Source organism: Canis lupus, chromosome 20 (assembly GCF_003254725.2).
Source record: "Canis lupus dingo isolate Sandy chromosome 20, ASM325472v2, whole genome shotgun sequence".
Classification (NCBI taxonomy): domain Eukaryota; kingdom Metazoa; phylum Chordata; class Mammalia; order Carnivora; family Canidae; genus Canis; species Canis lupus.
Genome location: NC_064262.1, coordinates 39681906 through 39696143, shown reverse-complemented (window position 1 = coordinate 39696143; position 14238 = coordinate 39681906). Strand labels below are relative to the sequence as shown.

At 55.3% G+C, this 14238-nt stretch overlaps 1 protein-coding gene across 3 annotated transcripts; it reads right to left on the bottom strand.

Annotated features, from left to right (window-relative positions):
• Nucleotides 1–305: 305 nt before the first annotated feature.
• On the bottom strand, nucleotides 306–12560 carry CAMKV (CaM kinase like vesicle associated). 3 transcript variants are annotated; one of them, XM_025455910.3, is made up of 12 exons: nucleotides 12376–12560; nucleotides 4658–4766; nucleotides 4416–4547; nucleotides 4161–4235; nucleotides 3808–3946; nucleotides 3551–3671; nucleotides 3312–3387; nucleotides 3079–3215; nucleotides 2839–2917; nucleotides 2525–2612; nucleotides 2133–2244; nucleotides 306–2021 (listed from the first exon to the last, which is right to left on the bottom strand). In XM_025455910.3, exons 2-12 carry the CDS (start codon nucleotides 4750–4752, stop codon nucleotides 1663–1665), a joined length of 1413 nt encoding a protein of 470 aa, XP_025311695.1. In that variant the 5' UTR covers nucleotides 4753–4766; nucleotides 12376–12560; the 3' UTR covers nucleotides 306–1662. The 3 variants fall into 3 exon arrangements, with proteins under 3 accessions (XP_025311695.1, XP_025311694.1, XP_025311692.1); XM_025455909.3 differs by having other exon boundaries at nucleotides 306–2030; nucleotides 12376–12559; XM_025455907.3 differs by having other exon boundaries at nucleotides 306–2244; nucleotides 12376–12559.
• Nucleotides 12561–14238: the final 1678 nt, after the last annotated feature.

Sequence of the window (14238 nt, the reverse complement as noted above, 5' to 3'; positions counted from 1 at the left end):
TATCTAAGTCAAGACAAGGGCTCCTTATTCAACAGGACTTGTCAGAATAGCAGTCCAGAGGTTATTCCTTGGCAGAAGCCCAGGACAGGACCCACCACCCACATGGATTTCTGGAGTCCAGAGGGCCCGCCAACACAATCAAGGAATACACAGTGGTAAAGAATGATCTGCACTCTCAGCCCAAGCAATCCTCATGGCAGTGAGCACAGACCTGTGAACCTGCTCCCAGCCTCTTCCCTCCCCACTGCCTTCCAGGGGCCCCTCCCAAGTAAGAGAGAGGAAGCAAAGGCAAGAGGATGGCCAGAGGCTTTGGCAGGGTGACATTTATTTGCCAGGTTCAGTAGGCACACAGTTAGCCTACCGACCTTCATACACCAGAGCAGACCCACAGGCATGCAGGGAGAAGGGCAGGACTGCCACTGGAGTGCCGAGCAAAGGCCGGGACCAGTGTGGCTGCCTGCCCAAGCTGTGGTGGGGTCTGACAAAGGGCACCTGCCAGGAGCCTCCAAAAGGAAACTGGGGAGCCTTATTCCACTTCCTCATTCCAGAAAAAGCAACTCAGCATAGTTCAGAGGCACCTGGGCCTCTCTCTAAGCCCTGACAGAAGGGGAAATGGGTCACAGACAGAGGGGGGTTCCTCTCTATTTTGTTTTTGAATTAGGAGAGCAGAGATATGCCCTTGTGAAGGGTGAACCTCCCCCAAATCAAACTATGGGACACTGCCATGTGGCAGACCCCCTGGGATGGAGAGGACTGTAGCCTGAACCTGAGGGATACCTTCAGAGAAGAGTCAAGGATATCAGCCCTCCCTCTTTGACTTGGGGTAAGGATCCAGGTAGGCTGGTACGCTAGGTATTCGGCCTGCATGCTGCCTTCCCAGTTTTCATTGCCACATCCCAACTGTTCCTCCTTCCCCTTACAGGCTCATGAAGCTCAGGGCACAGGGCAACCCACTGCAGAGCCCAGGATGGCAGGAAATAGCACAAGGGTATTAGTAGGAACTTTTCAGGGACAAAGGTGGAAGTTTCTACCCTCCCTACTCCTTCTCATTCACTTCTGAGGACCCCCAAAACTACCAAGCAGTGCCCCCAACCATACGACCAGTCTTGTCTTAAAGCATACTGCCCTAGATTTTTACATTCTCTATGCCAGCCTGTGTCCATTCTAGAGCAGCCCACAAACCACAGGCACATACCTTCATGTGCAGGAGCCTAAGACCGCTGACAGTGCCTCGCTGGAGGACCAGCTCTCAGGGCAAGGCCACCCAAGTTTAGGGCCTGGGAGAGGATGGGGCCTGCAGGGCCTGCCTGGGGAAATTATGAGGCAAGAAGGGAAGGGAAAGGGGAGCAGGGACCTCCTGAGTATCCCTAGAGCAGCATCCCACAAGGAACAGAAACTGGTGAAGCTAGCAAAAGACAGAAAAGCCACAAGGGATCCATGCAGGGGCTGGGGCTGGTCCTGCCTCTGGCCTGCCCACCACTCACGCACATACACACAGGAGATGAGACTGCTCTCCCGTGGCCCCCAGTCATGCCTCACACTGGGAGGCAGGGGCAGGGGGGAGCAAGGGCATCATGCCAGTGACTCTTATGTACAGTGAGAAGCCCCTCATCCACTCTCCCACCCTCCTGCCCGCCCCCTGCCCCACACCAGCCTGCCCACTCAGCTGGTCTCCTCCCTCTGAGACTCCTGGGCATAGCCAGCAGCCTCTTCCCCTTTACTAGAGGGTGGAGCCTGGCCTGTTGCGCCCCCAGGGGCTGTGCTGTCCGGCTGGGCCAAAGCCGGCTCAGGGGTGCCAGCTGCCTTGGTGGCTGGTGTGACACTGCTTTGGGTGGTGGGCATGGTGCTCTCTTCTGTGGCTGGTGTGGCTCTCCCATCAGTGGCTGGAGTAACACTCCTATCGGTGGCCGGGGTGATGCTCCCATCAGTGGCTGGGGTGATGCTCCCATCAGTGGCTGGGGTGGTACTTCCATCGGTGGCTGGGGTGACACTGCCATCGGTGGCTGGGGTGGCACTACGGTCTGCAGGGGCTACATTATCGCTCTTTGCGGCAAGAGCAGCATCACCTGCCATAGCTGAGGTGGCACCACCCCCAAGGGCTGGGGCAGCTCCACTTGCAGCTGGGGCCCCACCTGCAGCCCCAGCAGTTGCAGTGTCTGTGGCTGGGGCAGACTGGGCTGTAGCTGTGCTGGACTGCTCTGGTGCCCGGAGCCGTTTCATGAGGGTGGTCACTCGGACAGCCTTCTGAAAGGAGGGTAGTGGAGAGGCCCAGAGTGAGGCTTATAGAAGCCGGATCCATTCCTTGGCAAGAGCCAAAGCCAGACCATTCCATGGCACCCCTAGCTGCCTCTGACCACCCCAGGGGACTAGACCAGGGACCCAACTGTTCAGCACACTCGTTGACGGTAGTGACAGTGGAAGAAATGCCTATGTGTGGCTACAGGGGTGTGATATAGCAGGAAACTGTGTGTGCCAGAAGGAACACTTGGGATCAGTCCAGGAAAGGGAGTCATCCAAGCCTTACCTTCCACTTAGCCCTGGCAAAGTTCTTTTCAATCTGAGCGCAGACACCATCCTTGATGTTCTTATCAGAAGCAGCATTGCCAGAAATCCTAGAAAGGGTGCAAGTGCTTCTGGATCTGAGGGGGTACAGGCCTTCATGGAGACTGCCCAGCCCTATTCTTTTAAGATCCAGAGATTATGAGGCAGGCCCTCTGGCCTGAGCTCTGGGCACCCCCAACCCCCACACAAAGTATCAAGGATGGAGGCTACTAGATTTGAGGAGGACAAAGGTCTAGAGAAACCTAGCCTCTCCTATCCTCCATGGGCCCTACTCACCACTCATGAGAGATGGCCTCTTCTGCGGTGATACGCTGGTCTTGCTCTACCTCCATCAGCCTTGTTACCAGGTCTTTGGCTGGGGACAAAGCCAGAGAGAGGATAGGCATGGGTACCTCATCTCACTGTCTAGGGGTGATGAATGGGCTGGGATGTGGGAGCAGAGTCCAGCAGAGAAGGCTGAAAGCAGATCCCCCACACCAACCCTTCCCTCCACCCACATGCTGGGCACCTCCTCACCCGCCTGTGAAATGTCATCCCAATACGGAGAGTCAAATTCATAGTCGCCAGCCAGGATCTTGCGGAAGAGGTTCTTGTCATGGTTCTCATAGTCGTCTTCCTCCACCTCCTCATAGAAAGGTGGGTTCCCTGAAAGCCTGCATGGGGGCCAAAGGTCAGGGTCACCCTGGAAGGCCATGGATTAAAAAAAACCCAGCCTGGCTGCAAACCTGCTTGCCTGCCCAATCACTCACAGGATGTACATGATGACTCCAATGGCCCAGCAGTCCACAGGGCGTCCATACCGCTGCCGTCCTACCACCTCTGGGGCTGCAAACACAGTGTCCATCTAATGGTCAGTATCAGGCCTGGCCAGTCCTGGTACCACTCACACCCATTCCCAGGCTAGAGAATTCCTTCCCCCCCTACCGAGAGCCACTGCTTGAAGACTATCTCCCACCCTGCCCCTGTTCCTGCCCCACCCCCTGCTTGCCCAGGTACTCGGGAGTCCCACAGGGCTCCTTGATGAGGCCATTCTCTAGCTTAGCCAAGTGGAAGTCACTGATGACAATCTTTGAGTTCTTCAGCCGATTGTAGTAAACCAGGTTCTCCAACTGCTCCGGGCAGGCATGACATGTGGGTGAGCAGAGAAAGACTCCATGAGGACCCCAGAGGCTAGAACTCAGACCCCAAGGTGCAGCCCACGTCAGCCCTAGGCTGGCTGCCAACAGACCTGGTTCCTGGCCTCACCTTGAGGTTCCTGTGCACGATCTTGAGTGAATGCAAGTAGGCCACAGCCTCCAGGACCTGCCGCACGACGTTGCTCGTGTCTCGCTCCGAGTAGTAGCCCTGGTCCAGGATCCAGTCAAACACCTCCCTCCCCGTGGCCCTGAGGGACACCAGCCCCTGAGCCCGGCGTGGGCAGGATCGGGGGTGGGGCAGGAGGACTTGGGCAGGCTGCCTACACCAGGAAGCTGGCTGGGCAAGACACAGGGACCCAGGACCCTGTGGGTCCAGAAAGGGAGCTTTCCCTGGTAGCAGAAGGCAGAGGAAGTAAAGGCCCTGGGGACTGAGGAATCCTGAGACCCCAGGCCCACACTCACAGCTCCAGGAAGATGAAATACTCCTTGCGGGTCACAAAAACATCCACCAGTTGCAGGATGTTGGGATGCTTCACCCTGGCAACAGAGAGAGGGACCAATAGTCAGGGCTGGGTAAACCCCTAAGAGAGGCTCTGGTTGCCACTGTGGGCCACAGCAAACTAACTGCCCAGAGGCTGGTACTGCTTGAGGCCACCTGCCCTTGAAACCCTTCTCTGCTACCTTTTATGCCACCCTACCCCTAGGCCTCACACTCACATCTTGAGGATGCCTATCTCGTTCTTGGCTGCCTTCCGCACCTTGCGGCCGTCCCGCTTCTGGAATTTCTTGCAGGTGTGCAGCTTGCCCGTCGTCTTGTCCTTGGCCCGGAAGATCTCACAGAACTCCTCACTGCAGCCGGCAAGCACCCCACTCAGCCCTGGCCTCAGTGTGAGCAGCCCTCTGCTCCCCTTTCACCAGCCCTTGCCCACCCACCCTCCACCACCAGACCCAGCACTCACGTCTTGATGACCTGTCCCAAATCATATCTGTCAGTCACCTCCGACGGCTGGTTATAGTTCTTCTTATCGCCCAGAGTCACACACCCAAACGGCATTGCCAGGCTCTGAGCTGCAGGCAGGATGGAGTCTAGCTCAGCTGTACCACAACATGGAGGCTTCTCCCCACAATCCAGAGGATGCCTCTGGGAGACCCCAGCCTGGCTCAAGCCAAGCAAGGGGCAGAGACTGTACTAGAAGGGGCTAAAAGGTGGTCAGGTTCCTAATCCTGCTTTGCTGGCCATTGCTACTGCCACTCAGCTTGGCTGCCTGAACTACAACAACCCCCACTTACGAAAAATATTAAACTGACATACCAGGGAATCATTTTGTACAGCATACATTAAAAAAAATTTTACCAAATGATTTCTTTACATTTCAGCTATTACACAGATGAAGGGGGCTATAACCACCCACCCAGCAGAGAGCCATCTCTAAAAGTCTGAAGATACCAAGTGTTGGCAAAGATGTGGAGAACACAAGCCCTGCTGGTAGAGGCTATGTCTCTCCTTTGGAAAACAGTTTGGTAAAACTGTTAAAGTTGAACATGCCCTATGAACCAGCATTTGCACTGCTAAATATAAGCCCTACAGAAATGTATACATTTAGGCAGCAGGCCACTCATACAAGAATGCTTATAGTGGTAACATTCGTAACTGCCCAAAACTAGAAACAGCCCACATAACCACCAGCAGCAGAATGTATTATGGTACAGTCACACAATGGAATATTACACAGCAATGGAAGTGAAGGAGCTGCAGCTATACCTAATAACATGGTAAATCTCACCAACATAGTGTTGAGTGAAAAAGACAAAAGAATACACAGACCATAATCCTATTGATATAGAATTCAAAACATGCAGAACTAACCTGTACTATATATGGATACAAATGTTCTGGTAAAACTATTAAAAAAAAAAAAAGCTAGGAAATAAATACCACAAGTCCTTCTAAGAGAAAGAGAGTAGTTGTGATTGAGTGAGGACACTTGGGGATATTCTGGAGGGCTGATTTCTGAACCTGGGTTGTGGTTTCACAGTTGTTTGTTCTATAATAATTTGTAAAAATGCACATAAAAGTTTGGGGCACATTTTTAGATTTTTTGTTATATTTCATAATGTTAAAATGTTAATAAAAATCATGGCCATAATGGGGCACCTGGGGAGCTCAGTTGCTTAAGCATCCAACTCTTGATTTTGGTTCAGGTCATGATCTCCAGGTCATGGGATCAAGCCCCCACATTGGGCTCCATGGTCAGCTCAGAGTCTACTCGGGATACTTGCTCCCTCTCCCTTTGCCCCTCCCCCTTCTCACACTCTTTCTCTAAATAAATAAATAAATAAATAAATAAATAAATAAATAAAATCTTTAAAAAAGTATAGCCATCCATATTAAAGAATACTTGGGGGATCCCTGGGTGGCGCAGTGGTTTGGCGCCTGCCTTTGGCCCAGGGCGTGATCCTGGAGACCCGGGATCGAATCCCACATCGGGCTCCCAGTGATGGAGCCTGCTTCTCCCTCTGCCTGTGTCTCTGCCTCTCTCTCTGTGACTATCATAAATAAATAAAAATTTTAAAAAAATGAAAAAAAAAAGAATACTTGGTAGTTATGATGAAGAATATAGTAGCAAAATGTGCTACAGTTGGACAGTTTCTAAGATGTTAAGTGGAGAAGCAAGGGACAGAATGATGGGTCAAGGGTGCTCAGGTAAATTTTTTTTTAATTTTATTTTTATTTATTCATGAGAGACAGAGAGAGAGAGAGACAGAGAGAGAGAGAGAGAGAGGCAGAGGAAGAAGCAGGTTCCATGCAGGGACCCAACATGGAACTCGATCCCGGGTCGCCAGGATCACACCCTGGGCCAAAGGCAGGTGCTAAACCACTGAGCCACCCAGGGATCCCCTCAGGTAAATTTTGTAAAGTTTATATACCAGTGTACATTCACAAACTCAATTCTGGAGAGACACCTAAGAAAATCAGAGGGCCCTCTGTGGCAAAGAATTAGGTGTTAGAGGGGCAGTTTATATCTTTTATTACTTTTCTGTTAGAATTTTTATTATAATTAACTTTATTGATTTAATACACGTATTGAGGCACAGTGCTTGGAGAGTTTCCACAGAGAGAGAACCCCCATTTGGGTGGAAGTGAGGAAAGGCTTTGAGGAAGAAACGGCATCAGGGCTGGGCCTTAGAGGGGAAGGATCTGGCAGGAGGCATACAGGGGTAATGGTCTGGAAAAGCTAGACAAGCCTGCCAGTCCCACAGTGCCAGGGCCCACAGGAGATCTAGGCAGTCAGGTCCAGGGCATAGGGCCCTGGCCAGGGGTGAGCATTCCAGGCACAAAAGCGACCACACACAGCTGACTACAATGGGCTCCAAGCACTCTGGCCCCTGGCGCATGGTACTGGAGGGTCTATGATCCTGCAGACCCAATCCTCACCTGCAGTGCTGGGGAACTGGCTCCCGCACCCAAAGGAAAAGGAAGTCACAGCTCTTGCTAATGGTCAACTTTGGGAGGGGAGTTGGTGACAGTGTCTGGACCTCGGTAATGCCTGGTCAATGCGATCTGGGACCATGGCAAGCTCTGCACTAAGGCTATATTCACACAGCTCTGCCTCTGCTGATGGTGCATATTCTCTCTCCTCACGGATGAGCAACCACTGTGCCCAGGACCTGGCTTATGGCCTTGACCACCTAGATGCTCCCCGGCCTGGAGTCACTCCTAGCTACAGGGTAGTGGAGAAGGGAGGAAGCCACCCCCAGAGGAAGCAGCTCGGGTCCCAGGGACTCTGCCAGCCAGGGTCAAAGGCTAGGACCCATATGAGCCCTGTGGCCAGCCCTGGCTTTTGCTTTCTTCCTCCCAGGCAGAGGCCACCCACCTCCCACGGGTCATAGTCCCCAAAGTCTTCTCTCATCTTTGCCCTCAGCATTAGGAAAAACATTCCATCCTTCCCTCATCCCTGTGGTTTGGGCTCAGGGAACGCAAATGCATTTCGTCGGCGTGATTTAAGCCAGGGCTTAAGCCATCTTGTGAGGCACTGCAGATGCAAACAAGAGAAGCTTTGAAGATCAGCCCCGACTGCGTGTCTTTGCCACTGTGGTCACAGCCCTGCTCCTGCGTCTGCCGGAGAGGAGCATGTGGCTGGAATCCCACACTCAGAGCTGAGAGCAGAGGCACAGCCACCCACCACTGCCGGCCACCCATCTCTATGCCCTAACAATCTGGGGGAGGGGGCCTGTATCAGTCCCTTGATGGCTAACGCACTGCAATTCCCTTTCCAGGCTGGAACCCAAGGACCACGTACTGGGCAGAGGGGTGGTACCCTAGCCTGCAGGCCCCCCGGGAAACTGGGAGGGACCTAAGTCCTAGCTCTGTTGCTTTGCTTACACCATTCCCTGTGGCAGGAATGCCCTTCCCCCAAAGCCTCCCATCAGTATCCTATTTGTCACAGCAGAGTTATTTATAACGTAAAAAAAAATCAGCAACTATCTAAAATCCAACAACAGGTGACTCGCCAGCTCAACTGTGTCCATTCAATGGCAGGAAGCGTGGACACTGGCAAGGACACTGCCCACCTTGGCCCCCCTGTGAAGCAGCCTCTACATGAGCTAGGTGTCCAGACCAGGGCTTAATCTTTTTCTTCTTTCATTGTGATTTCTGACCTTATAAGGTTGTTCATGCAACAAATGGCCTAAAATGATCCTGACGCTCCAGACTCAAAACGGCCCTTCTCTGAGAGACACCTTCCACAATCTCCACCTCCCCCCACCCCACACTCCTCCAGCTCCTTGCTCTGCCATGTGGTGTGGGAGGTTTTGTATATGCCCATCCCTGATCTTGCCCCAGCTTTCAGCCATGCATATGCACTTGTGCCTACAAGAGCCCAAGGTTGGTCTCACAGTCGGTCTCCACCACAGGAATCCAGGCCTCTGCTCACAGTCACATCAGCCTCGATCCATGTCCTAAAACCTCATGGCTGGGGCAGAGGCAGATATGCCTCTCTACCATGGGTGCCATGATGGCAGCCAGTACTGTTTCTCCTTACCAGTCTAATGCACTCATTTGTCTCCACCCCCAATCTAGCGCCAGGGCGAAGAAAGGAGAAAAGGGGTCCCCTCCACCCCCACCCACTCCACCACCTGCTACCCATTGCTGCTGCCTCAGAGGCTGCCGGTGTGCGCACCAAACCCCTGGCACCTGCTGGCAACAAAGGGGACACTGGCCCTGAGCCTGGGAGGAACAGTCAAGGGACAGCTTCAAGAACAGTAGAAGGCCAGGCAGAAAGGGGTTTGCTTTCTCACCTTCATGGCCCAGACAGCTCAGACCCAATACCCAACAGCAAAGAGTTTTCCCACTGACGCGGGACCTGGGCTCTGCCTTGGGTCCACACTGGGACATAGGAGGGCACAGAAGCCCCATAGTGGCCATTTCCCTAGAGATGTGGCTCCTTCCATTTTCTGCAGAGAAACAGGGAGCATGGAGGCTGTCCAAAGAGAGCTTGGGGGAAGTGCGGAGCCTGGCACCGGCACTACCACTGTCCTCCAACTGGCTCTAAGGGTGCCTAAGGGCCAAGCACTCTCTAGTCAATGCTTGCTCCTTAGGTCTGACCTCTGGGCTTGGGCAATCGAGCCTCAGACAGCCCTGAGGGAGCCTCTGCCTGTTGGTGCCCTGGTAATAAAGAGTCCTCTAGGGGCCCTTACTGCAGCCTTAAACAAGTCTGGGTCCAGAGGTCCTGTGGTCCTACATTGGAGTCCTGTCCCCCTCTTCCACTGGGGTCAGCCTGGCTCAGGCCCCACATTTCATAGCCATAAACAAGTTTCCTGCTGTCTTAGTCCTCTCCCATGTGGAATTCCAGAACTTGTAATAAATCTTGGGAGGTCAGGAAGGGCCCAAGAGGGCTCTAGCTACCTCCCGACAACTGTGGGCAACACCTCCCAATTTAGTGGCAGCTGTGAACACCAGCCTTCAGGTACTACCTCCCCTCCCCTGCTCTTCTCTCTTGGGGACTGGGGCTGGGTTTCCTGGTGCATAGTACATGCCTGGGCCCAAGCTTTGCCTGGCCTGTAGCTTGAGGTCTCACCCAAAAGACCCAGAGAAATGGAGACTTCACTCTTAGGGTCTGGTATCAGGAGACAGAACCAAGCTCTAGTCTACTGTCCAACTGCCTCAGGGACATGGGCAAGGGGTTGCCCTGGCTGGACCTCCGACTCCAGCCAAATCATGGTCCATAGTTCCTGCTGCCGACTTTCTCCCTTCTAATGATGGAGTAGGGAGAGGAGGGTCCTCTCCAGCCTCAGCAGTGGGCATATAGTCCAGTGCGGCTGCCTCCAGAAAGTTCAGCCTTGAACTTGGCATGGCAGAGGGAAGAGTGAACTGGCCCCTACCAGGCATCTGGGGTCCCAATCTTTGAAACCCCGAAGGAGAATCCACGGAGGGCCCTGCTTCCCTGTGGGTAGAGGAGGGAAATGGAGAAGGCCTCGGAGTAAAAGATTGCTATGGTAATGGAAGTTTTGAAACAAAGGGAAGGGAAAGGGGAGAAGTGCGGGCCAAACCCCTTCTCTAAGAATTCCCTGAGACTTTGGTCCGACTCTTTTCCTGTAGGTTCTGTGACCTGGCCCCCTCAAGGAAGAGGAGGTAGGGGAATTAAGAGACTTTAGAAAGGAAAAGAGAGGCAGGGACAGAGAGGGACGAAGGCAGAAACGGATGGGAGGGGAGCAAAGAGGTGACAATAAAAGGGACATGATCACAATGATACAGGAGAGGAAGGTAGGCAGGGAATTCCAAAGGGGTCTATGGATGCCCAGCAGAGCCCCAAAGCCCCCACAGCCACATGTACTGAACACCTGGGCCAGGAGATGTCCTTGCTTCACGGACCTTCAACACTGAACCCTCCCATAGCCCTCAGATATGTACTGGACTTGATGTGGGAGACACAACCGTGGCCTGAGAGGAAAGGCCAGCTGCCACAATCCCCTCAGAACAATTCTGTGGCCCCACTCTGGATCATCAGGCAGCTTAGGTGAAGCAGGTCCCTCATGTGGAAGGCACAAACATGGTGGGGGAAATAAAGCTTGGAGACCTGGCTGCTTCCCTTTAGCCCCTCCTGTCAGCTGGCCCAGCCCTGCCTAGACTCCCCAGCCACACCCACCCCCATCAGTGGTGCTCCCCAGGCCTTGGGTCCCTAGGGCCCCTCTAGCAGTTCAGCCTAATTCCCTGCTGCAGCCACCTCCCTTTCTAATAGTGGATCGGGGGGGGGGGGGGGTGGGCAGAAACAGCACCCTAAACAACCCAGAAACACGGTAACAACTGCTCAACACAAACCCCCTGCCTCGGTTTCCCTAGAAGGAGATCCTGGACTTTGCAGCCATCTCCCAGGGCAAGGACTGTCCACCTGCTAGTGAGTGGTCACCAGGACACCAGCTGGAGAAGAGGGCCAGCTGCAAATAGGAGAAAGGCAGCCTTGGGGACCCAGTGGGGTGGGGGGTTCCGCACCAAATGCTATAAAAGAAAGGCAGAAAGAGACCTCTGCCTGACACGGAGGGGAGTAGAGACACCAATTTCCCAGATGAGGAAACAGGTCCAGCAGGTGGCTAAAACTCGCCTGGGGGGTGGGGTGGGGGGAGGGGGAGAACTAGGTCTCCCTAGGTGGTCCTGGGGGGCTCAAAGTCTGGGCCTTGGAGGGGGGCCACCAACAGCAGGGGCTGGACTGCTGCAGACTAAGCTTTTGGTGAAGGATACAGGGCCCTCCTCCCCAGAAGGAGATCTGGTGGAGCAGGCTGTGTCTAGGGGGTGCGGACAAAAGCAGTTTGGCAGAGCCATGGGGGCTGGGAGAGAAGGGTCTCTATCAGACACTACAGGCTGGGGAAGGCGGAAATTCATTTGTCTATTGTCTACTCCTCCACTTCCCCAGCCAGGGACCCTGCTCCCCACCGTGGTGCCACCCTGACCCCCTTCCCCAGCGCTGCTGACTCGCCCCCGCTGGCACAGCAACACACATGCGGGAGGCACACGTGTGAGCACCAAGCCCCGCACCTCCCAGCAGAAGCATGTGCGTCCCTACCCCCACCGCGCAGCGTTGGGTCGGCGCCTTGAACCCCCCGCTGGCCTCCCTGTTAAGGCAAGGAAGCAGGACCTTGGCTAGGGGGCTGCTGGGCCCCAGGGGCTTGGAGCCTCCTCCCCCACCCCGCGGCAGCCCCGCCCAGCCCCCTTCAGGTTGTCGCCCATAAAGAACTCTCCGTTGTCATGGAAATTAGTGACTGCTTAGCAGGAGGAAGGGGACCCGGGGGCAGTCGGGAGGGGCTGAAGGCGGCTCTGGGAGTCTGGAGGGTCGGTTCAGCCCTGGGCCCCTACCCCCATGGGGCACCACGAATATTCGAGGGTTAAGGTTTTCACAATTAGGAGCGCAGCGAGAAGGGTAGCGGGGGAGGGTAGGGAGGGGGAGATTCGCCTGGACCTGAGGCTCAGAGGCTTCCCCTGGGACCCCCGAGCCGTGCGAGGTGACCGGGAACTTTAAGCCCCCCGGACCTGCGGATCTGGCGTGCTCTGCCCCCGCTGGGACCCCGAGCCCTCGAGGAGCCCCCGCGCACTGAGCGACCCAAACCTTGAGTCGGGGACCCAATCCCCCAAGACCCCCACAACGTGCGTTTGGGGGCGCCCCCCCCCGCGCGGCCCGCCCCGCACCTGCAGCGCCGGTCGGTCACACGGAGGAAGCGATCGCGTGTTCGCCGGGGCGCCGAAGGCTCCGGGGGCGGCGGGCAGAATCCGCTCCGGGCACGCGGGGCAGACGCGGCGCCAGCTGCAGCCGCTCCGGCTCGCAAACCTCCAGCATCTCCCGCCGCTCACAGGCACCGGATTCGCACCCCGGGCCGGGGGCGGGCTGGGGGCGGGGCCTCCCTCGGCCGGCTCCGCCCCGGCCCTGGCAGAGCCTGAAGCCAGAATCCCACTCGCAGGGGGGCAGGACGACTGGTGGCAGCGACTCAGAGAGCCTTGGTCTGCCCGCCGCCGGCCCTCGGACTGACTGGGCACAGGGGCCAGGGCGGCCTTCTTACGCCCATGATAGGGAGTTGGGAGTAGGAGGTGTGGGGAAAGCCTGAGCCCCGGAGCTACACAGGAATCTCTCGGCAGGTAGTAGTCCCCAGGGGACAGAGCCCTCCGCCTAGCTCCCAAAACCTGACCCAAAGGGCGGAACTACTTCCAAGAACAAAGTGGGCAGTCGCTAGGGCAAGCTGCATTACAGACTGGCATCCCCTAGTTATGAATAGTAAACACATGGGTGAATGTGTGCACGTGGTCAGTGAGGGCTCCCGACCATGGTGGGAGAACCTCCTATCCCCCCGCACCCCCCACCCCAATTCAGCCTTTCTCATCCCCAAGTCCCAGCCAGGGTGACTGGCCCAGTCTGTTCCTCCCTGCATAGCACTGAATTTCCCAGCCTATAAAAGTCACCTATGACATGATGTGGATTCTGCTTTCTTTCCAGCAAAATCACCCTGAAACTCTTCATGAGAAGCATCACCACCAGCATCCTGGGCTGGGATATGGGAATACAGGAGAACTGTTGCACCAAAGGTGCCCCACCACGCCCGTCCTCTGATAGAAGGAAATTGAGAACTGCCAAAAGGAAGTCTTGAAGGTAGACCTTGGCCATTTCTCCTTCCTTTGTCAGGGAGGCACATGGCCCCAGTGCTTGCCCCTCCGCCCTCACAAGAACCATCCTGAGGCCAATGTCTGAAGGCCAGACAGACTTCTTGGTAGCTGGAGCTGGATTCTACCCCACCCCAAACCTCCCAGTGAGCCTTCTGACCCTGTCCTGGATGGGGTCATCTCCAAAACCTTTAATGTTGAGTGAGTCTACCCTGCATGGGTCCCCATGGCTGCTGACAGGAGTGACTGCTCAAGTGAGGAAGCTGGAGCCGAGGCTGGGAAGGCTGACCTGGGAAATGACCACTCAAACAAGGCCCCTCAATATCTACCTCCGGACCTCCGGACGAGGGTGTCAGGGGGCCCTTCACATCCTTCCCTGGCTTTGGGTCACCTCTTGCAGGCCAGGCTGATGCCACCTCTGAGCCCTCTGGGCTCTGGGTGATCACAGTCACATACATACATACACACACACACACACACACACACACACATGCGCGCGCCGTAGGAATCTCCTAATCTCCTGGCAGGCAGAGGCTGGGTTTTATCTCAGTATACTCAGTTCATGTCTGCAGAATGAATGAATGGCCTGGCACTTTCCTGTTGTCTGCCCATGGTCCCTGAAGCAACGGTTTTCTGAGTTGTATAGTGCTGCTGAGCCGTAGCTTGCTGACCCTACACATGTGACATACATTATCTGTCTTTCCCAAAGGCCATGGCTGTCTAGGTATGGAGAAGCTGGGCTGAGGAGAGGCTGGAATGGGGCATTTAGAGGCAGGGGAAGAGGTGGTTCGCTAGAGCCCTGCTTGCTGCTGGCAGTGCTCCACGTCTTCTTGGTCGTGTGCACATTCCATGTGCCTGTGGGTGAGTGCACGTGGCAGGGTGTGTGTGTACACGTGTGAC